A 21872-nucleotide genomic window follows, 5' to 3' on the forward strand; every position below is an offset into this window, starting at 1 on the left:
ACCACCTACTAAAATAAATTCCCGTAGATTGAAAGGTACACCAACTGAAAGTGCTTATGGCACATGTAATAGGGAAAGGATAGTATATTGATTTTATTAAACACATTGATAATTCCAAGGTTATAAAAAAATAATAACCAAAGGTATTACATTTAAAAGATTCAGTAATCAAAATACATCAAATAAGGTGATGTTGGTTTTGGCTGGTTAAATCATCAAGTAGGACAAAATTTTTATGTTTTTTTATGGGTGCTTGCTTGTTGTTTTTAAATGATATACTCAGTGCTGGTGATTTGAGGCCTTGCTGATGATGATCATTATAAATTAATGCAGCTCCATTGGAAAGCTATCTGTCTACATTTATTTAGAACTTTAAAACTAGGGATGCCTCAGTGGCTCAGTGGTTGAGCTTCTGCCTTTGGCTCAGGTTGTGATCCTGGGGTCTCAGGATCGAGTCCCTGCAGGGGGACTTCTGCCTATGTCTCTGCTTGTGTGTGTGTGTGTGTGTGTGTGTGTGTGTGTGTGTGTGTGTGTGTCTCATGAATAGATAAATAAAATCTTTAAAAAAAAAAAAGAACTTTAAAACTGTTTGGAAACTGTTTTATTCTACTTTCAGAGACCTAAATTTAATACATAAAAGTACTGTATGTGAAGTTATTTGTTGGAGTCATTTATAATTAAAAGCAGATATCTAACTGCAAGAGAGCCATTAGGTAAATTCAGGTGTATATCAATGGAATATTACAAATATTATAAGTACTATATTAAACACAAACATTATAACAATATTTATGAAAGACTACTGTATGGGTGAATGTAAATCACACAATACCAAAGTCAGATACAAAATAGTAGGTTCACATTATTTTAATTACTTTTTTAAACACCTTAGAAAAGAAATTATACTGAAATATTAATGATGTTTTGTTATGAGATGTTCTGGGTAATTTTAATTCTCGAAGAAAATTTAATGCTTTTAGACCCCCAGAACCTTGCTGGTAAGGAATGCCAGCTTCCCAGCCCCAGCCCCACTTCCCCAGCACAGTGTAGATAGCCCAGAACACTGGGCAGGTTTTGCCATAGCCAAGAGAGCACAGAGGGCTGTGAACACATACTGTTTACATCCTGTTCTTTAAACAAGAAACCTTCAGCAGACACTTGTTTTGTGTTTACTGTGAAGTAGGACATCATTCTAGGCACCAGGTATGAAAAAAACACAAGATGGTCCTTAAGGAGCCCCATTCACTTCCCTCAGAAAGTCGGACCACCAGCTCTGGTGTCCTGGCTCCTAGCCTCAGCCTCTGGCCTTGAGAGACCAGCCAGGAGGACTGTGCAGCGTATCTCTGGTCTGGCTGGTGTGTTTGTTGTGCACTGCCTACAGCTCACATTAGGATCTGTGACTTTTGCAGTGTGATTTGTTCATCCAGGAGGGGGCCCGCCTAGGAAGAACCCCCGCTGAAGTCGTTTCAACTTGTGACATCACCTTTGCCTGCGTGTCAGATCCAAAGGCAGCCAAGGACGTAAGGATCCCCTCCCTCCCCTCAGTGTCTCAGATTGTGGCGGGGAAAGCTGGCTGGCCTCCCCCCTTGTCCTCTGACCATGAGTGAGTGTCTATAGCATGTTGTATTTCCCATCTGGGGCCATCCCCCGTTGTGAAAGGTATTTGCCTAAATTAAATACAGATGTCCTTTAATTCAGAATAAAGAATGAAAACAAACCCCCTGAGATCTATGCTGACCATCCCTGTGTACTCTTACTTGGTTCATGTGCGAAGATCCTAGGTTTAGCTATGGCTATATTTGTATCTTTTAAAAGTTCAGGTACAGTAGTCATCTTGTTAAACTGGCAACTGATTTAATCCAAGTAAATCTAAAAAAGCCTAAGAAAATACTGAGGTTTTAGTAAAAAGCACACTTCTTTTTTTCAAAGATAAATGGGAACATACTAAAGGTATTATTCTCTTAAGCTTATTTACTTGCTGCCCCCTTTCAGCCTTAATATTTAGCTCCTAATCAAGAAATAAGCCAAGAAAGCAACAAGATTCTGACCTTAGGTTTCAGGGGCCCCTGGGTGTCTGGCTGGGAGCCTGGGCTATTGCTTCTCCCTTGTGTCCCTACAGCTGGTGCTGGGCCCCAGTGGTGTGCTGCAAGGGATCCGCCCTGGGAAGTGCTACGTGGACATGTCAACAGTGGATGCTGACACAGTCACCGAGCTGGCCCAGGTAGTGGCCTCGTTCATGCTGGTCCTCTAGCATCCTTGCTGATTATGCCTGAGTGTAGGCAACTCGGTTACTCTAGAAACAAAGCCAGAAGGGGATGAGAAACCTGTAGCCTTGGGACTAGCCTCTCTTTACTCTGCTTTCAAAGCCACAGCTAGTCTGAACAGCCTTGAGAGCTACCCGACTGGGCTGGACATCAGTTCCTGTATTTGCCAGCCCCACAGTGAGAAGCAGTCCAGACTGCTAGCAGGGCCTTTTTGGTTTAAGCAATCATCTACAGTTGATAATATGCTTCCCCCTGACCTGCTGGACCCAGTGAGGAGGTAGTGACTTATGGCCCCCAAGTGTTCTAAGAGTGGCTGAAGTCGGGGAAGAGCAGTGTCTGGAAGAGGTGTGGTCCACAGGCCATTGGCATGGTCATGTTTGGTCATTGAAAGAAATCCCAAGTCAGTGAGAATCCATAGGGAGACCCCGCAACTCCGTGTACTGCATGTGATTCAGACATCTTTTTGGGGCCTCACTGTGAAAGGCCAGGTGTTCCCACTTGGAATCCCTGTGACAGGCAAGGCCTTCAGAAACTATGACTTTCCTTTCCAGGTGATTGTGTCCAGGGGGGGGCGCTTTCTGGAAGCCCCAGTCTCAGGGAATCAGCAGCTGTCTAATGATGGGATGCTGGTGATCTTAGCAGCCGGAGACAGGGGCTTGTATGAGGACTGCAGCAGCTGCTTCCAGGCAATGGGGAAGACCTCCTTCTTTCTAGGTAACATGCCTGCCCACCTCTCGGGCCACTGCAGGCCTGGAGGCTGGGTGGGCCACATCCCCTCTAGACTGCACTGATGACAGCGTCAATCCCGCACGGCCTCTCTGCCTGGGGCCCCCGTGGGAAGGTTTCCTTTGACTTTGCACAGTCAGTGCCTGGAAGGAGGAAGAGCCCGAAGGGTCAGAGCCAGTTCTGTCAGGGGCAGGTGAATGGGGCCTCCCCTGGGTGTAGAGGTGGGTCCGAGCAGGGATGAGGGTGGGCAGAAAGTCCCTGCCCTCAGAATTCTTGGGAAGTGACCATGATTCTCTACTCTGGCCAGGTGAGGTTGGCAACGCAGCCAAAATGATGCTGATCGTGAATATGGTACAGGGAAGCTTCATGGCCACCATTGCTGAGGGGTTAACCCTGGCCCAAGTGACAGGCCAGTCCCAGCAGACACTCTTGGACATCCTCAATCAGGGACAGTTGGCCAGCATCTTCCTGGACCAGAAGTGCCAAAGTGAGTTGCCTTTGGCCTCTCTTCTTGCATTTAAGTTGTGATTAGAACTGTGAAACAGAGCATAGCTGTCAGAGAGCATTCTCTTCTTCAAGGGTTCACTGGGTATTCACTGGGCTAATCAGCCCATGTCCTCTGTCAGAAGGGGTCCAGAGACATTGTGGGTGGGATTTGGGGCCACTGGCTGGGAACCAGTCTCTTCAGTGTCCAGAAGGGAAGAAATGCTAGTTATTAAGCCCTGACAGTATAGCAGATAGTTTCTTAGAGTTCATTTAATTCTGTTATGTGGCTTCCCCTCTTTAGATATCCTGCAAGGGAACTTTAAGCCTGATTTCTACCTGAAGTATATTCAGAAGGATCTCCGCTTAGCCATTGCCCTGGGAGATGCTGTCAACCATCCTACTCCTATGGCAGCTGCAGCCAATGAGGTAACTATAAGAGGCCGGGCACCATCTGGCAGCTTTCCCTTTGCTTTTACTATTCCTCCCCTCTTTGCTTTGTGTCTCACCCTTTTAGGTGGAAGCTCAGGTCATTGATTCTAGACAGGAGCATTTAAAAGCATCTATTTCCTTCTGAGCCATGCTTACTTCCCTTGTGATTTCTTTGACCTGTGGCTTAAAAGTGTGTCAGGGAATTGGAGTTGCCCTACCAATCTAATGGTTATTGATTACTAATGTATCTCTGTTGTGGTTAGAAAACACATCCTGGGAGTGCCTGGATAGCTCAGTCAGTGAAGTGTCTACCTTGGACTTGGGTCATGATCCCAGGGTTCTGGGATCAAGACCTGAGTTGGGCTCCCTGCTCAGTGGGGAGCCTGCTTCTCCCTCTTCCTCTGCCTGCTATTCATGCTTGCTCTCTCTAATGCACGCTCTTCTCTCTTGAATAAATAAAATATTTTCTTCTTTAACTTTTAAAAATAAAAATAAATAAAAAACATCCTGTGTGAGATTTTTAACTCTAAATTTATTCGGACTTTCGTTGTGGCCCAGCAGCTGGTCTGTCTTGGTGGATGTGCCATGTACACTTAGGAAGGTTCTGTTCTGCAGTTATTGGGTGCTGTGTTCTGCAGATACCAGTTAGGTCAAGATTGGTAATGTTTTCTCAGATCATCTTTACTGGCCTTTTTCTCTGGTTCTTTCAGTTGCTGAAAGAGGGATACTAAAATCTCCAGCTTTGATTATCTCATGTCTGTTTTTCCTTTTAATTCTATTATCTTTGAAACTCATATGATTGGGTCCTTAGCCATATGTGATGGTCATGTCTTCCTGATAAATTTACCCTTTTATTATTATGAAATATCTCTCCTAATCTTTGTCTTGAAGCCTATTGCCTGGTTGGTTTTACAAGAGCTGCTCCTGTTTCCATGGTATGTCTTTTTCCAGTCGTTTACTTTCAACTTGTGTCTTTAAATTGTGTCTTTCCTATATAGTCTGTCATTGGGGTTGCATTTTTATCCATTCTGACAGTATCTGCCTATTAATTGGAGTGTTTGGTCATTATTATTGTTTGAGTGGCAACAAAATGCCTACATACACACTTTTTGAAAACAGTTGGGTTTTGGTGGGGAGAGGTTTATTTGTTTGAATAAGTGTATTTAAGTAATCTGTACACATGACATGGGGCTTGAACTCATGACCCTGAGATCAAGAGTTGCATGTGTAATCTATGGACTGAGCCAGTCGGGCAAAACAGTTGTTTAGAAGGTCAGGTTTCTCAGCCTGATAGAAGGGTAGCCTTATAAAAACAGAGCAACAGCGGTTGGGCACCTGCCTTTGGCTCAGGGCGTGATCCTGGAGTCCCAGGATCGGGTCCCACATCGGGCTCCCGGCATGGAGCCTGCTTCTCCCTCTGCCTGTGTCTCTACCTCTCTGTCTCTCTGTGTCTTTCATGAATAAATAAATTTTAAAAATTAAAAAAAAAAAGAGCAATACTTCTTTACTGTAGAGTTAAAATAAAAACCATACATATTTTGCGTAAAACACATATACAAAATACATAAATTCATTTATTTTAGAGGCTGTATCTTCTAACAACTATAAGAGGATAAACATTTTCTTCTTCTTTTTTTTTTTTTTTTTTTTTTTTTTTGAGGATAAACATTTTCATTCAAGTTAAATAGAAGTCTCAAATGGCTTGTTCCAACAAAGAAGTAAAACCACAGTTCTCTTTTCAGACCTGACTTTTCATGGTGTATAATCTCCTGTCCCTTCCTTGTCTGCCTGAACATTTCAGAGAACTTAACTTCACTTTTTCAGATTGCAGTATAGTTTCAGGATCCTCCTGTTGGTTTTGCCTTGGATTCTCTCTTAGCAGTGGACTTCTGTGTATTTTGTATATAAATTTTTTGTTTATTGTCTTTAACTGAAGTTACTTCTGAAGGGTTCTATGCATGTGACTTGTGTTGGCAGCTTTCTCTGTGAGGTGATTTCCAACTTGGCTCTGCCCTGACTCTACAGGATTTGTTGGCTTGAAAACAGACATTTAAAAAAAAAAAAAGAAAAAAGAAAACAGACATTTTGGTTAATTTCTCAGTGGAGCGTGGTGCTTTCTGGCCATTTGGAGGATGTGAATTTAGGCTCCTCGTTGGAGTTCAGTGTTCAGGATCTTATGGTTAACTAGTCCAACGACGTTTAGTCTTTGTCTTAAAGTCTATTGATGTGTGATTGGATTTGGAGCTACTGTTTTATCATTTGATTGCTGTTTGTCCCTTCTGGCTTTTGTCTGTCCCTCTTTTTCTGTTGTCTTTTGGATTATTTGAATATTTTTTAGCATTTCATTTTATCTATTGTCTTTTTAATAATGCATTGTTTCTCTTTTACCTTTGCTCTGTGGATTGCAATGTGCAAGGATATGCAGTATCCTTAACTCACAGCCTGCTTAGAGTTAATATTATACCTCGTCACGTAAAACATAGATCCATTTCCTTCTCCCAGCCTCCCTCCCCCTTTAAGGCAAGGTTTCTCAGCCTGGGCACTATTGGCATTTTGTTGTGGGAACCGTCCTATGCATTGCAGGATATTGAACAGCATCCCTTTCTCCTCTACCCACTAGAGGCCAGCAGCACCCCCTCAGTTGAGAAGAGGTCCGTAGACATCGCCACATGTCCCATGGGGCAGAATAACCCCAGGTTAAGAAGCCCTCCATCGTTGGATTTTTTTTTTTTTTAATTTTTTTTAACTTATTTTGAGAGAGAGCGCGCATGTGCACAAGTCAGGGGAGGGGAGGAGCAGAGGAGAGGGAGAAGGACAAGCAGATTCCACACTGAGCCCGGAGCCCAAATGGGGCTTGATCCCACAACCCTGAGATCACGACCTGAGCCAAAATCAAGAGTCTAACACTCTGAGTCACTGACTGAATCACCCAGGTACCCCAAGAGAAAACCTTGTTTTAGGGTACAGATATCCTGTGTGTTACATCTGCCTTTGTTTCAAACCTACCAGTCAACGTTAGAATGTTTTAAATAGTCATGTGTATTTTTTTTTAATTGAGAGAAAAATTAATTTTATATTTCTCTAATTTACCATTTCCACTGTTCTCCATTCTTTTCTGAAAATTTGAATTTCTCTCTGGTATTTTTTTCCTTTCAGCTAGAAGAACATTCCCTATAATGCAGGTCTTTTCTTGCAATGATTAGTTTTCTTTTCCCTGAAAAGGTCTTTATTTAGCCTTCATTTTGAGTTGACAACTACACTTAAGCTGTAATGGGCACTCCATTATGGAGGCTTCAACAGCTGACTCTGTGGAGGGAACCTTGTGTTCAGCTGCATTTCCTCAGTGGGCCTGGACACCACACTGCCCTTGTTGAATGGCTTTCTAATTCTCTTCACACTCATTCACAATATTGACCTAGTGGCTCTGGAGTGGCTGTCGGCTGCCAAGCACATTCTAGGCTCTGGGGACATGTGGAGGGACAACTTGTTCCCTTCCTTGTGGAGCTGACACTTTAATGGAAGGAAGCACAAGATAAGCAGATAGATATTTAAACAATCTCTGAAGGTCAGAATTATGAATAAAATAGAGTAAGGAAAGGTGATGAGGATTAAGTGGTATAGCCACTGCTTCAGATAGCTGGTCAGAAGGAAGCACAAGATAAGCAGATAGATATTTAAACAATCTCTGAAGGTCAGAATTATGAATAAAATAGAGTAAGAAAAGGTGACGAGGGTAAAGTGGTATAGCCACTGCTTCAGAGAGCTGGTCAGGGAAGGCCTGGGAGCTGACTGGGAAGGAGCCAGCCATGCGGAGGAAAAGGCATCCCCTGCAAAGGGAACAGCACGCATAACCATCTAAAGAAAAACACAGGAAGACCCTAGAGGCAAGGAGGGGCATGATTATAATTACTAACAATGCTCCAAGCACTTAACCTGTTTCACTCCATTTGATCTTCCTGATAAACTTGTTACTCCATGACTTCAAGGAGTAGTGGTGAAGACAGAAACTGAGGCACTTGGCTCAGGATGGAGGGGTAAGGGCAGTGGCCAGGAGTTGCACCCAGACAGCCTTGACTCCAGAGTCTGCCTGCCTGACCACATCTAGAACTACCTCCAAGAAGCAGATTGTGTCTTTAAGTCAGCTCTGTGGCCAGAGACTGAGCCCATCATCTCCTTTTTTTCCAGGTATACAAAAGAGCCAAGGCACTGGACCAGTCTGACAACGACATGTCTGCGGTGTACCGAGCCTATATACACTAAGCCCTCGATACCCTACCCCTGCCCCCCAAACTTCCCTCTGACCCCTCCTCCTCACATGGGGTTGGGGTTCTGGGACTTAATCTGGACCAGTCCACCTGTCTCCATCTCCTTTTATACAGACTTTGAGACTTGCCATCAGCACAGCACACAGCGTCACTCCTCCCCTGGAGGTCCTGGGGAGGGGAGGGGTGTCAGCAGGATTGGCCTTTGGGAAAGCTCTTGAGCTGGGCACTGGCCCCGGACTAGGTGGCTGTGTGTTCACACACACACACACACACACACACACACACACCACACCCTCTACACACCACACACTGGCTCTTGCCCCAGGATAGAAGCTGCCCAGAAACTGCTGCCTGGCTTTTTTTTTTTTTCCTTCTGAGCTTGTCTTATCTCAGACCCTTTCCAGTCGAGGAACTAGAATCAACAGTGAGAACTGGAAGCCTTTCCACTGCTTCCTTCCCTCAGAGCAAAGAGGCTGTGGTTATGTCCACATCCCCTGCACGCGAGAGAGGCTCTGGGCCAAGATGAGCCAGCACCGACTCCAAACAGGGTCCTCGTGGGCCCTCCAACCTCAGGTGACCAGCTGATGAGGACTGTCATGTTTAAGCTACCAGTGTGCAACCAACTCTCCATAAATGCCTTTGTGAACTGAAAAGAAATTGGCAAAGTTGAGAAACACAGGGCTCTGGCTCTCTGGGGAGAGCAGCAAATTGCCAGCATGTTAGGTGAGCCTCACAGAATCCTGTTCTCACTGCTGTTGAGCACCTGTCCCAGAAGTCACCATCACTGCAGAGCCTTGGGCTGGGATCAGACTTGCTTGCTTTGGTGGAGGTGGAGCTCACTCCTCACCAGGCTCTTTTAGTATTTGGATTTGCATTCCAGCCCTTGGGAAGGGGATCCTGAGGGCCACCAGGGAGGAGTGAAGAGGGAGGAGAGAGGGGTTCCTTCCTGTTTCCCGTTATGCTGCAGACTTCCACCTGGTTCTGAAGAGCCACTCTGGATCCCTTCACAGCAGTCCCACTCTCTCCAGCCTGCTCCTGTACATGTTCCCCACCTGCCCACCTCTTCATTCTCCCTTGCTCCTCCTCTTCTCATGGAGACAGTGTTTCTTTCTGTCTGTCCTTTGGCCCAGACCCAGCCTGACCAACGACGGACATTTCTTAGGCTCAGCTCTTGAAACCGGAACGAGTGTCTTCACTTCAACCAGAAGCATGGTCTTCGATGCTTCCAGAGCCCCAGGGTCTTTCGGGAGGGAAGAGAACTGGGCCTGACCCAACCTGAACTATCTGACCCTAGGAGGTTGGAGCTAAGACGTCCTTGAGACCCTAACATTTCTCCTTGGATAGGGGACCAGACCGGCTTCAAATGTGGCGTAAAAACAAGGAGAAGTCACCTGAAGGATGTCAACGTTTTCTCCCTCTTCCATGGGTTGCATTTTCCAAAGTCACACTTTGCAGGTCAGCATTTCTAGTGAATATATAGAATGAGACCACACTGGTGTGGGCCTCTCCCCCTCACAACCATGGCCCTTTCCCACTGATCAGAAATCCAGGCTAGGGGGAGGGCAGGGAAGATGCCTGCAGGTTTTTGGCATAACTTCACTGGGATTTGGATTTCTTTTCTGTCTGAACACAAAGCCTGTTCTAGTCCTAGCTGGACACTGGGGGGGGGGGGGGGGGGGGAGATGCTGTAATGAAACTGGTTAGTCAATGTTGTCTTAATATTGTTGACGATTCTGTAAAGTTTCTTTTTATGAGTATTTCTGTTTAAGCTATTTCACCTTTGTTTTGAAATCCTTCCCTTTTAGGAGAAAATGTGACACTTGTGAAAAAGCTTGTAAGAAAGCCCCTGTTCTGCGAACCTTTTTTTTTTTTTCCTTTAAACCTTTAAATGACAAAAATCTTCTAGGTAATTAAGGTTGTGAATTTTTATTTTTGCTTTGTTTTTAATGAACATTTGTCTTTCAGAATAGGATTGTGTGATAATGTTTAAATGGCAAAAAAAAAAAAATGATTTTGTGCAATTAACAAAAAGCTACTGCAAGCAAAATAAAACGTTTCTTGGTAACACAACTGTGACTGACTACCTGGGCAGTGAGCACCGCCTGCGCCCAGACTCGAGCGGGGGGCGGGGGGGGGGGGAGGGCCGCGCTGGGGCTGCCGGCCGGCGCGCGGAGGGCGAGGCCGGGCGGGGACAGGCTGCCCCGCCGGCCAATCGCCAGGGGCGGTGAAAGCCGGGCACCCCGCCGGCCAATCAGTGAGCGCGAGCGGAGGGCGCCCTATCAGAGCCGGGGAGGGGCGGGACAAACGGCCGCCGCCCGCGTCGGAATGCTGAGGTGGATGCGGCGCCCCTAGCGCAGCTCGGAGGCGGCGGCGGCCCCAAGCCGTAGGCAGCTTGACCCTGGGCGGCCGGTCGGCGGCGGGGGAGGGGCTGGGCCCGGGCGCCGCGGGCGCACTCGCGGCCGGCGGACCCCGCCTCGGGCGGGCGGCGGCGATGGCGACGGCGATGGCAGCGACGGCGGCAGAGCGGGCGGTGCTGGTGAGGCGCGCGGGCGGGCGGCGGGGGCTGCGGGGGGCGGCGGGCGGCTGACGGCCGGGCTGTCCCCGCAGGAGGAGGAGTTCCGCTGGCTGCTGCACGACGAGGTGCACGCGGTGCTCAGGCAGCTGCAGGACATCCTCAAGGTAAGGCTCACCGCCCCCCGCCCCCGAGCGCCGGCCGGGGCCGCGACGCGCAGCGGGCACAGCAGGCCCTGCCCCGGGCACCTGGCGGCCGGTCGGGCCCCGCTGCGTAGTTGCCCACCTAACCACAAGCAGCTGTGTTTGCGGTGGGAGGGGGGGCGGAATGAGCCCCGGGCCAGGCGGTCGGGGTCGCGCTCGGGGTCGCGCTCGGGGCCGAGGAAGGCTTCCTTTGGAGCTGTGGTCTCAAGGTCTCCAGCATCTTACCTAATCTCTCGGGGCCTCCCTTTCGCAAGAACGAGGTCACACTACCGGCCTCACGGGGCTGTGGTGAGGATAAGCCAACTCCTAGAAATGTCCAGGTATTGCTTGTTATGGCCAGAACTGCAGGTTGCCACGACTAGCGTCGTTCCCTGACTCTGCTCCCCAGCCAGGAGGCCACCTCTGTCCTATGTCCCTGAGTTGGGCAGGAGGTGGGTGTTCAGGGAATGTGGAAGGAACAGCTATCCGTTCTGGTAGGACCTGAAACTCAGGTGGTGGGGGAGGGGCTGGGGAAACAGGGAAGGTGCCCCGGAGGCTGGATAGGGTGTTCGAGTGAAACTAGCCCACCTTGTTCTTTCCCCTGGCCAACCCAGGAACGGGGCTTCTGGAAGGACTGGGTGGTGAGCCGGCTTGGGTGAACTTTACCCTACTCCCCTCTGTCCCTGCAGGAGGCCTCTCTCCGCTTCACTCTGCCGAGCTCTGGTACCGGCACCGAGGGGCCTGCCAAGCAGGAGAACTTCATCCTTGGCAGCTGTAGGTGAGCCAGGGCTGAGCAGAAACGAGATGGGTGACACCTGGAATGCCCTCCAGGAGAGGCCCAACATCCAGAGGGTGCACATGTGCTGTGGGACCGGCTGGGCCATCCTGTGACAGCCAGGAGCAGCCTGTGGGGAGGGCTAGGTGGTGGCAGAAGGCGGCCACAAGCAGTGCTCTGACCCCCGTGTGTTGCAGCACAGACCAGGTGAAGGGTGTGCTGACTCTGCAAGGGGACGCGCTGAGCCAGGCGGTGAGTCCCCCAGCCCTCTTTCCCTTTCCCTGCTGCTGGAGGATCCAGGGGGGAAGAGTATGGGGGCCTCCTGCTGAGCTCTGCCACCAGTTAGCTCTGTGACCCTGGGCAGGATCTTGACTTCTCTGGGCCTCAGTTTCCTCATTTGTAAAATAACAACCCACCCCACCAAACCTCTTCATGGAATTGGCGCGTGGCTTCAATGAGAGGGACAGGAAGGAGGATGCTTTGCACACAGCCCGGCCCTGAGTCTGGGCCCAGTGAAGCGTGGGCAATGGCTGGATTAGGCTGGCCCCAATTCAAAGTGGAATCCGCCAACATCTGAGCTCCCGTCCGTGCCAGGCGCCAAGATGTGGGGGAAGGTGCCTCTCTTCCAGTCCACTGGCCTGGACCCATGGGTCCTGTCTGCCCACAGTCACACCTCCCCCCGGCCGAGGCCACCTTCCCTTTCTCTTTTCCCTTTCATTTCTTTGTGGTTTCTCTGGAGCCTGAGTTCCTGTTTCCTGACTTCCCTGTGCACACCCCAAATGGCCAGACCTCCTGCCCCGTGGAATGGCTGGACCTGAGCACACACACCCGTCTCTGCCCCCTGCTCCAAGGCTTGGGGTGGCCGAAAGCAGGAGGGTGTCCTTCTGCTTATACGCTCTTGCCCGTCAGGACGTGAACCTGAAGATCCCACGGAACAACCAGTTGCTGCACTTTGCCTTCCGAGAGGACAAGCAGTGGAAGCTGCAGCAGGTAATTGGGCCCTTCCCCAACCAAGGCTCAAGCCACAAGGGGCAGGCAGGGGCAGGCCAGAGCAGCACAGAGGCCTCCCGGGGCAGCCCTGGGGGATTTCAGGCCGCAGCAAGCCTGGGAGGCTGTTTCCTAGCAGCAGAGCTGGGGCAGGGAGTGCTGCGGCTTGTGGGAGGTGGAAAACCTAACCTGTCTATAGGCCCCTGGACCCCCATAGGAACCATGGGGGTCCTTGTCCCCTTCCCAGAGCCTCCTGGGGCTTCTAGTGGCTCCTGGGGGCCACATCCATGCTCCCTATCCACTCCTGTGTGGTTGGAACCTGCCCCTTCCCCCCTCACTGGACCAGCTGGTCTTTGCCCCAGGACCTTTGCCTTAGAGCCCTCTCTCCCTGCTTTTCTCATCACTTGGGTGAAAAGAGCCCCCACACACACACCATCCTGCAGACTCACCCTCTTTGTGCAAGTCACTCAGTGTGTTGTTATCTTGTGCCTTTACTCTGCTGCCATCTGTTCTCTTTTAGAAGGTGAGCTGTGTAGCGGCAAGCCTGTCACAGTCTGTGCCGTTACGTTTAGCACCCAGTCAGGGCCTGGCTTTTGGAGGGCCCAGAGCTGATAGCTGGTAGGGATGGGTCAGGCAGGCGGTAGCCACCCCACCCCTCCAAGGAGGATGGCCCCTCAGGTGAGGGCCTGTCCTCTAGAGCCCCAGAGACTGTGACTGCTCTGACGTTGGCATCTCATCTTCCTGAGGCCCTACCCGCTGACCTCTCGGTGGGCACTGTTTTCAGATCCAGGATGCCAGGAACCACGTAAGCCAGGCTATGTACCTCCTTGCCAACCGGGATGAAAGCTACCAGTTCAGGACAGGAGCAGAGGTCCTCAAGGTGAGCTGCTGGAGGGGACAGGGGGGCACACCCCCCACCCCCGGCCCTGACCCTGGACCAGGCCCCTGGAGAGCTCTGCGCCTACATCCTCAGATACAGCTGATGATCAACCTATCACCCCTCAGTGTACACATGTCCATCCAGCCACAGTCAGATGATTCACAGCCCGGGTTCCAGACTCAGACCTGGGTTCTGATCTCAAGGCTTCCACTGTAAGCTGTGCAATTTCAGGTCACTGCCTTAGCCCAACTGTGCTTCCTCACCTATAAAAGGGGACCTTGGTGTAGTGACTATCAGATGTGACGATGCAGGTGAAGTAGCCGCTGACAAATGCTCAGTGAACAACAGCTGCTAGTAGTATTACTGGGCATAGAGAAACCCTTGTAATTAGCAAAGTGAATTCACGGGGTGTGGCGGGAAGAGCTGAGCTTATGTGCCCCAAATTCATGCTTTAGCTCTGTCCCTGACTGGCTAGGTATCTTCAGGTGACTCACCTACCCTCTTTGGACCTCTGGGTCTTCATATGAAAACTTAGAACCAGGTGGACTAAGGTCCCCCCCAGAACTGTGTCCACCTCGGGTGTAGGAAGTGCAGCCCCCACACCTCCCCTTTCCCGGTCACCCCCATCCCCATGGCAACAACTGGAATCAGTGAAAATTGGGGCTCTACGGAGTCTAAGCCAGAGCGTTGGTCCGTGGTAAAAGAAGTTTCAAATGGTTCCACTGTCTACTACCATGTGACCTTACCTCTTTGGAGCTTCTCCTGTGAAAATAGGGCTAGTGTCCACCTTAAGACCTCAACTTAGCCATCCCACCGTCTTCTCCAGGAAGCCTTTCCTGGCTCCTCCTTTGCCTGCACCCTCATCCACAAAGCCCTCATGCCCTTGAGACTAACTCCAGGAATCTTCCATTCCCCATTGGACCAGCACCCAGGATCCCATGCAATAAAACCTCCTGGATGGAGGGTCAACGGTGCAGACGTCCTGCCCTGCCCCAAATATCTGCAACTTTAACAAGTCTCACACTGGGGAGATTCAGCCCTCAAGACTGTCATCACCAAGGGCAGGAGCTGGGAGCCACCGTGACTTTGTCACTCCCTGGTGCGGGACGTGGGGGCTGCCCTTGCAGCACCTGTGACTGGCCCCCTCCCCACAGCTGATGGATGCTGTGATGCTGCAGCTGACCAGAGCCCGCAACCGCCTCACCACCCCAGCCACCCTTACTCTGCCTGAGATTGCTGCCAGTGGCCTCACAGTGAGTACCTTAAGCCAGCCCCTGCTCCAGGAGAGGGACTTCCCACTGAGGAGCCTAGCTTGCCCCTGGGAGGGACATGGGTACGATGGGGTCCTGGAAACCCCAAACTGTTGTAAGTCGGAGTTCCTAGGTCTATGCAGTTCTCTGGGATAAGGTCCTTGGCTTCCATCTTGCATCCCCCAAAGACCCTTGGTCTGGGTCAGTGGTTCCCAGGCCTGGTGTAGGAAGCTACTTGGGGCACCTGGGAAGAGTCTGGAAGCTCCAGTCCAGGGGCCGGGGATGGGGTTCCCTAGGTGGTTCTGGGGAAGCTGTGACTGCCTGGCCCTCATCCTACCTTGTCCCCAGCGGATGTTTGCCCCTGCCCTGCCCTCCGACCTGCTTGTCAACGTCTACATCAACCTCAACAAGCTCTGCCTCACCGTGTACCAGCTGCACGCCCTGCAGCCCAATTCCACCAAGGTGAGGGGGACCCCACTTGCCCCCCCACCCCCAAGTGCCTTGCAGCCTCTTCGGCCTGACCCAGTCTGGTCTCCTCTGCTTAGAACTTCCGCCCAGCTGGAGGCGCCGTGCTCCACAGCCCTGGGGCCATGTTGTAAGTATGTTGCCCTGGAGAACCCCGCCCACCACAACCTTCTGCATCTTGGGGCCTGGGGGGCCAGGCTGGTCGGGCCACCCCCAGGGACCCTCCTTCTCCCCCCAGTGAATGGGGCTCCCAGCGTCTGGAGGTGAGCCACGTGCACAAGGTAGAGTGTGTGATCCCATGGCTCAACGACGCCCTAGTCTTCTTCACTGTCTCCCTGCAGCTCTGCCAGCAACTCAAGGATAAGGTGGGCCGTGGGACTGCAGGGTCGGGGTAGGCCTCTCAGACAGGTTGGGCCAGCCAGGTAGCAGGCTACTAAGCCTTTTTGTTTCGGAGGGATTCCAAGGGCTCTTGTCATACCTCCGAAGCACCCAAAATCTTAAGGTCCATTGTGCTCTTCATGCACACCATGCAGATGGGCCGCAGTGTTGCTGAGCATCAATACCCTTTCCGTGACATAGTGCCCTTGAATGATCTTGAAGTCTCACCTGGGTTACAGGGTACAGCAGGGGATGAGCCCCCTAGCACCGCCACTCACCATGTCCCCCCACCTCTCTCCTTCCCCCAGATCTCTGTGTTCTCCAGCTACTGGAGCTACAGGCCGTTCTGAGCAGAACACCCAAGAGCCTGACCCCCAGGGAAATGGCCCTTGTCTCCCTCCCCTGTCCCCCCAGGAATGTTGGCCAGAGCCAGAACCGGGCAGCATGGGCTATTTATTTCCCTCTTTTCCCCATCCTGTCCATCACATTTGCACAAATGGAAATGAACACTGGAAACGCTGAAAGACAGGGACACTGGCTTGCTTTTCATTTTGCAGGGGTGGGAGCGGGGGGTCGGGAAGGTGGGCGGTCAGGGAGGCAGAGCCCAGAGGTGGCCCACGTTCCAAACCCTGCCTTCCTTGCACAGTGGCAACCTTTGGACCCAGGGTGGGGCCAGGCCCAGGGCTCTCCTTCCCCATCCTTTTCCTGCCTTCTGAGCTGCCCCAAGATGATGAGAGGCAGCCCGTGGAGGGTGAGGAGGGGGTGGCAACCCTAAGCTGTGAGCTGGGAGGGCAGATGGAAACCGCCCACCATGAGCTGTGGTGCTCTCACATTTATTTGCTCCACATCCCTGACAAGGCCTCCAGGAAATAAAGATCATCTGACTTTACCTGGAGCGTCTGTCTGTCTGTCTGTCTGTCCGTCCTGAGTGAGTGGGGCCCAGGCTGGGGATCCCTGATAGTTGGCAGCTGGGTGGGATACCCAATGACTGAGCCCCTGGCCTCACCGTGCCACCTTTCGAGGGGTCCTCCAGGCTGCCAAGGAGCTGAGTGAACAGGGGGATGAGGTTTCAGCCTGGGGGTTCCGGTCCCTGACTTGGATGGGGCCCAGCTTCTCCTCCTGTCAGCAGCTGCTGTGTGACCTGGAGCAGGTTATTTGGGGTCTGGGAACAGTCCTGCTGGCCGAGAGCTGTGAGGGAGCAGGTGGGCATCTGGATAAAACAGGGAGTGCCCACACTGCCCGCCCCTGGCCGGGAAGCTCAGAAAACACTGCAGACTCCGGCTCTGGACAAACAAGGCGTTGTCACTGCTGCCCATCAGGACCCACGGGCAGGGGGGCTGGGGGCTGGCTGTGTTAAGGCTCCAGGGCCAAGTTATCCACTCCCCTGGGGTGTACCTGCAAGAGAGGCATGCTGGTGTGTGCCCCACCAGCCCCTCTCCCCGGGAGCCCCAGCACCCTCCTCTCCCCAGTGCAGTTCCAGGCTGCCCCTGGCGTCTGCCCAGGCGGGGGGGGGGGGGGGGGGGGGGGGGGGGGGGGGGGGGGGCAGTGGGGCTCACTTGCTTGGAGCTCACCTTCTGGGGTCTGGAGACACGGCGGCTGCAGCAGCTATAGCAGCAGCAGTGGATACAAACAAGCAGCAGAAAGAGCAACACGGTGCCTGGAGGTGGGACAGGTGTCCGGAGGTGGGACAGGTGTCCAGGTATGGCCCTCAGCCAGGTCTAGGACAGGAAGCTGACAGGGGCCAGAGGCCAAGGCCACACTCACCAAGGAAGATGAGGAAGATGATGAGGGCAGCGGTGTCCCACTTGGACTGGAACAGCGTATGGCTCCTCAGTTTTCCCAGCACTTCCTGGGCTGTGGTCTCCAGCTCCTTCCCCAGGTCTTCCGCCAAATCCATCTCAGCTCCAGGCCTCTGGATGTCACCTGCCCTGGCCCCCCAGGGGCACCTCAGAACCCTGTTCTCTGGGGCTGGGCCACATCCAGGCCTCCCGCAGGCCAGCCCCTGCCCTGCCCCTGCTCCCTCCCACACCGACCCTCGGCTCCTACCCTGTCTCCTCCCGCTCCCCCCAGAGGCCTCACCCCCCCAGCCGCGGAGCTCCCCCAGTCAGGCAGGTCCCAGGTCCTGAGAACACCAACTACTTCCTGCTTCCTGATCCGTGATAGTTGCCACCGGAGGCCCTTGCTCCTTGGCAACCAGTCCCACCCTTCCCACGGTGGGGGGCGGGGGGGTGGACTCCAGAGGGCGGGGCCTGTGCCCTAGCAGGTGTGCTTATAACCTCCCAACAGCAGCAAGTGCTGTGTGACCCAGGGAGGTAGCCACGGACCCGAAAGCCTCTTATTTGGGGATTTTTCACTTTTTTCTCAATAGACCAAACCAAGCAGCCTGGAACACAGTGTGCACTGGGGTGCTGTGGACTTCATGAGTGAAGGCTGGAGGGAGGGTGGGGAGGGGTACGTGGTTTCCATTCCACCTCCCCTTCCTGGCCAAGTGGGGAGATACTAGGAGTCTTTGGTGTCCTTGTTTTCCCTATTCTAATCCTCACCATAATCCTTAGGAGAAAATGGTTATCCTCTCAAATGAGCTCTTCCCCTACCCCTACCCCCGGAACCTGGGGCCTGGGGCCCCGACCCTGACCGGAAGGGCAGTTCTCACTCTCCCTTTGACATAGATGCATCCAGGCCCACCAGGGCCAGAGACTGCTCAGCACTTGAGGTTGGCCAGAAACTAGGTGGACACAATTTCCTGTGCTTGTGGTCTAGCCGGGGAGAACCAATCAGCTAGTGTTAGGCCCCGCACCAAACACTAGACGTGCTTTACCGGACTTGTCCTTGCCGTAACCCTCATGTGACTATTACTGTTCTTCCCACTTCCCGGTATGAAAAGTACAGCCTTCAGAAGTTTGGCAATCAACCCAAGTCACACACCTAATGTACTCCTTTCCTATTGCTGCTGCAACATACTACCCCACACATAGTGACTTAATCCAAATTTATTGTCTTAGGGTCCTGGAGGTCGGAGGGTAAAACAGGTTGGTGGGGCTGTGTTCCTTCTGAAGGCTCTAGGGGACAATCCATTTCTTGCCTTTTCTAGCTTCTTGTGGCCACACACATTCCTTTATTCATTCCAGTCTCTGCTTCCATCCTCATGTCCTCTCTTAAAAGGACCCCTGTGATTACACTGGCCCACAGGATGATCTCGCCATCAGAATCCTTAGTGACATCTGCAAAGTCCTTTTGCAGCATAAGGTAACATATTTGCTCAAGGTTCAAGGGATTAGGATGAAAACATCTTTGCGGGGCCATGATGCTGCCAACTGTACCCAGAGTGGCCAGAGAAACCGGAACTGGGACCCAGGCATTCAGATCCCAGAGCCCTTGACCACCATATTGTAGGGTCTCCTGTCCTGGGTCCCCTTCTCATACCTTACAATCCCTCTGTCCCATTCCAAGATCTCAGATCCCCATTGCAGAGGCAGGGTAGTTTCAAAACAACTGGAGTGTTATTGCAAAAATGGGGATCCCACCACTGTGGAAAGCAGTTGGGTAGTTCCTTTAAAAGTTACACGTGGGGACACCTGGGTGGCTCAGTGGTTGAGCACCTGCCTTTGGCCCAAGGCGTGATACTGGAGTTCCGGGATCGAGTCCTACATCGGGCTCCCGGCATGGAGCCTGCTCCTCCCTCTGCCTGTGTCTCTGCCTCTCTCTCTCTCTCTCTCTGTGACTATCATAAATAAATAAAAAGTAAAAAAAAAAAAAGTAAAAAAAAAAAAATTTAAAAAATGTTTTAGGGATCCTTGGGTGGCGCAGCGGTTTGGCGCCTGCCTTTGGCCCAGGGCGCGATCCTGGAGGCCCAGGATCGAATCCCACGTCGGGCTCCCGGTGCATGGAGCCTGCTTCTCCCTCTGCCTGTTTCTCTGCCTCTCTCTCTCTCTGTGACTATCATAAATAAATAAATAAATAAAAATTAAAAAAAAAAAATAAATAAAAAATAAAAAATAAAAAATGTTTTAAAAAGAGGGATGGGGTTCTCAACCGTGGCCCAGTCCCCCACCACTTGGCCTGGCTGAGTGGGCAGGAGGCCCTCAGTCTGCTCCTCTCCCTGCTGACTCTCAGCCTTTCTGTCCAGACCCCTGGTTGCCTTGTTTCTTGTTTTTCATTCCGATTATGAAAGTAAGACTTTCCCCTGGTGGGGAGGGGGAGGCGAAACTTCCTCATTAAAGAAAATCTGGGAAATTCCAAGCCACTGAAACACAAAAACCACCATTAGAGCCCTCAAACCCAAGTAGAGCAATGATGGGGAGGCCATGGCCAGGCGTATTTCAGGTGGGTCAGACCCCTGAGACTCGGATCCTGCTCCCAGCCCTGAACACCCACCAGTGTGTGACCTTGGGGCACAATTCCTGACCCTCTGTGCCTCAGTATCCTCTTCTGTAAAATGGGTGTATACATAGTATGCCCCTTCTCAGGGCAGACTGAATGGAATAATTCATATAAGCACTTCCTTGGCCCAATGAGGTGTTCTAGAAACATGCACTGGCTGGCCATGTATCACCCAGTTTGAGGGTAGGATTGCCTCCAGCCTTCTGTGTATACATTTGGGCTCACCTGCCATGCTTGCACTGCTTAGATCACTTTACCCTGGGCTTTTCCCAATCAACATGGGCCAAGAGCACCTTGCAGATGACCCCTGATTTCTGCAAACCTGATCATCATCCTGCTTGCAATGCTAGTGGCCACCCACTGAGGCTTGCTTTTTTTTTCTTTTCTTCCCCAATTGTTCAGAATCCTACCGCCACTCACATGCAATGGCCTTGGGGGTCGTGTGTGTTGGGGGGGTGTTTTCTCCTCAGAGAGGCTTATTTTTTCTTAGGGGACATTTCCAGGGGACGAATCTCCTTCAGCATAAGGCCAGTCCACAAATCACCAATACTGTCTGGTCATCCACGCATAACGTTCCCTTTTGCTTTTTTTTTTTTTTTAATTTAAATTCAACTAATTAACATACTATATATTACTGGTTTCAGAGGTAGAGCTCAGTGATTCATCAGTCTTATAACACCCAGTGCTCGTCACATCATGTGCCTTCATTAATGCCCGTCACCCAGTTACCCTGTGTCCCTAGTCGCCACATTCTCATCTGCATTGATGAGGAGCCCAGACTCCTATATCCCTCAAGAGCTGTGGACTCGTGGCTTGAGAGATTTCTTTTTGGGAATGGAAGCATGTTCCAGGGCAGCCCCACTCCCAGCTTCAAGTCTTGGAGGTAAAGTTTGAACCTCTGTTATCAAATGTGCAGGAGCTGAGGGGGAGGATAGCAGGGCATGGGTAGAGAGGGACAGAAGGCTAGTTCAGGGCTCAGGAGGGTGGAGGTGAGTGGGTTGGGGCGCACTTAGTGGGTTCCAGTGGGCAGAGCAGGGGCAGCAAGCCACCTCGTGCTTTGATGAATAGTTTTACAGACACACAGCCGCACCCCTTACCTGTCTGTGGCTGCTTTCCCGCTAGGACAGCAGGGCTGGACGGTAAGGGGCAAATAGAGACGTTATGACCCACAAAGCTCAACATCTTTACTATCTGGGCTTTCACAGAAAATGTTTGCCAACATCTGGGACCGAGGACGGCTTCCGTGCCGGGAAACAGGTGAGGAAAGAACTAGGTAAGCAGAATGTGGAATATGAAATGTCTTGTCAGGGACACACTAGGGAGGGGTGAGGACTATGGCAGGCTGGCAAGCTCATGGCAGCTAATGAGGGCAGCTCATCAGCCATGGGCTAGGCCCAGAATTGCCAGGGCTTACGTTCTGTAAGACACACTGGAAATCCAGGTGCTCCTGCGAACAAGAAAAGAAGCCTTAGAGGGTGAGCACGTGGACTCAGATCCCACCCTGCCTTTTCCTCACTAGGTGACCGTGCACACCTGGCTCAGGCGCTCTCTGTAAACGGAAGGTAGTAACCGCACTGCCTTCGTAGCACTGGGATGATTATTAAATAAGCTACCATCCCAGGGCCCCAAGAGCAATGTTAGGCACAGACTACGCGTGGGGTAAATATGTCCTAAATCAATCTTTTGATTTTTCAATGCTGGCGATTTAAAACTGTGGCACCAGCAATGGGCGGACCAAAGACCATGCATGGATGTTCTGCTTTCCTGCTATGGGTCACAGGTTGGCTTCTCCTCACAGAGGGGTTAAGGGATATGATGAGTTTGGAAGTCAGAGGGACTGGCTGAAGCCCGCTTGGCCCAGTTAGGTGACCTTGGGCAAAGGAACTGCCCAGA

General features: G+C 51.6%; 3 protein-coding genes across 8 annotated transcripts in view; 2 read left to right on the top strand and 1 right to left on the bottom strand.

Moving 5' to 3' along the window:
• GLYR1 (glyoxylate reductase 1 homolog) overlaps positions 1-10240 on the top strand; it is a 35610-nt gene extending 25370 nt beyond the window's left edge. For 3 of the 5 annotated variants that reach the window (XM_026003049.2, XM_026003052.2, XM_026003055.2), the window contains 6 exons: positions 1410-1520; positions 2120-2221; positions 2816-2978; positions 3298-3477; positions 3778-3902; positions 8091-10240. In XM_026003049.2, coding sequence (XP_025858834.1) covers positions 1410-1520; positions 2120-2221; positions 2816-2978; positions 3298-3477; positions 3778-3902; positions 8091-8165 — 756 coding nt within the window. In that variant the 3' untranslated portion in view covers positions 8166-10240. The remainder of the gene's footprint in view (positions 1-1409; positions 1521-2119; positions 2222-2815; positions 2979-3297; positions 3478-3777; positions 3903-8090) is intronic. The other 2 variants (XM_026003051.2, XM_026003053.2) reach the window with 1 other exon arrangement.
• A 232-nt stretch (positions 10241-10472) lies between these two features.
• On the top strand, positions 10473-16488 carry ROGDI (rogdi atypical leucine zipper). Its single transcript, XM_072753952.1, has 11 exons — positions 10473-10706; positions 10778-10849; positions 11554-11642; positions 11837-11891; positions 12549-12629; positions 13411-13506; positions 14661-14759; positions 15105-15218; positions 15302-15351; positions 15460-15586; positions 15908-16488. The coding sequence occupies exons 1-11, from the start codon at positions 10662-10664 to the stop codon at positions 15947-15949; spliced, it is 870 nt and encodes a 289-aa protein (XP_072610053.1). The 5' UTR covers positions 10473-10661; the 3' UTR covers positions 15950-16488.
• Positions 16035-17770, bottom strand: SMIM22 (small integral membrane protein 22). 2 transcript variants are annotated; one of them, XM_026003048.2, is made up of 4 exons: positions 17679-17770; positions 17364-17527; positions 17171-17256; positions 16035-16994 (listed from the first exon to the last, which is right to left on the bottom strand). In XM_026003048.2, exons 2-4 carry the CDS (start codon positions 17494-17496, stop codon positions 16953-16955), a joined length of 261 nt encoding a protein of 86 aa, XP_025858833.1. In that variant the 5' UTR covers positions 17497-17527; positions 17679-17770; the 3' UTR covers positions 16035-16952. The 2 variants fall into 2 exon arrangements, with proteins under 2 accessions (XP_025858833.1, XP_025858831.1); XM_026003046.2 differs by having other exon boundaries at positions 17364-17522; positions 17679-17747.
• Positions 17771-21872: the final 4102 nt, after the last annotated feature.

The sequence above is a fragment of the Vulpes vulpes genome, chromosome 3 (assembly GCF_048418805.1).
Source record: "Vulpes vulpes isolate BD-2025 chromosome 3, VulVul3, whole genome shotgun sequence".
Lineage (NCBI taxonomy): Eukaryota > Metazoa > Chordata > Mammalia > Carnivora > Canidae > Vulpes > Vulpes vulpes.

Excerpts from the sequence above, each read along its gene's own strand:
- ROGDI (XM_072753952.1), top strand. The coding sequence starts at position 10,662 with ATGGCGACGGCGATGGCAGCGACGGCGGCAGAGCGGGCGGTGCTG. Across the intron at positions 11,643-11,836 it reads TTCATCCTTGGCAGCTGTAG|CACAGACCAGGTGAAGGGTG; the intron begins GTGAGCCAGGGC and ends CGTGTGTTGCAG. Across the intron at positions 12,630-13,410 it reads AGCAGTGGAAGCTGCAGCAG|ATCCAGGATGCCAGGAACCA; the intron begins GTAATTGGGCCC and ends CACTGTTTTCAG.
- SMIM22 (XM_026003048.2), bottom strand. The coding sequence starts at position 17,496 with ATGGATTTGGCGGAAGACCTGGGGAAGGAGCTGGAGACCACAGCCCAG. Across the intron at positions 17,257-17,363 it reads CATCTTCCTCATCTTCCTTG|GCACCGTGTTGCTCTTTCTG; the intron begins GTGAGTGTGGCC and ends TCCCACCTCCAG. Across the intron at positions 16,995-17,170 it reads GTGTCTCCAGACCCCAGAAG|GTACACCCCAGGGGAGTGGA; the intron begins GTGAGCTCCAAG and ends CCTCTCTTGCAG.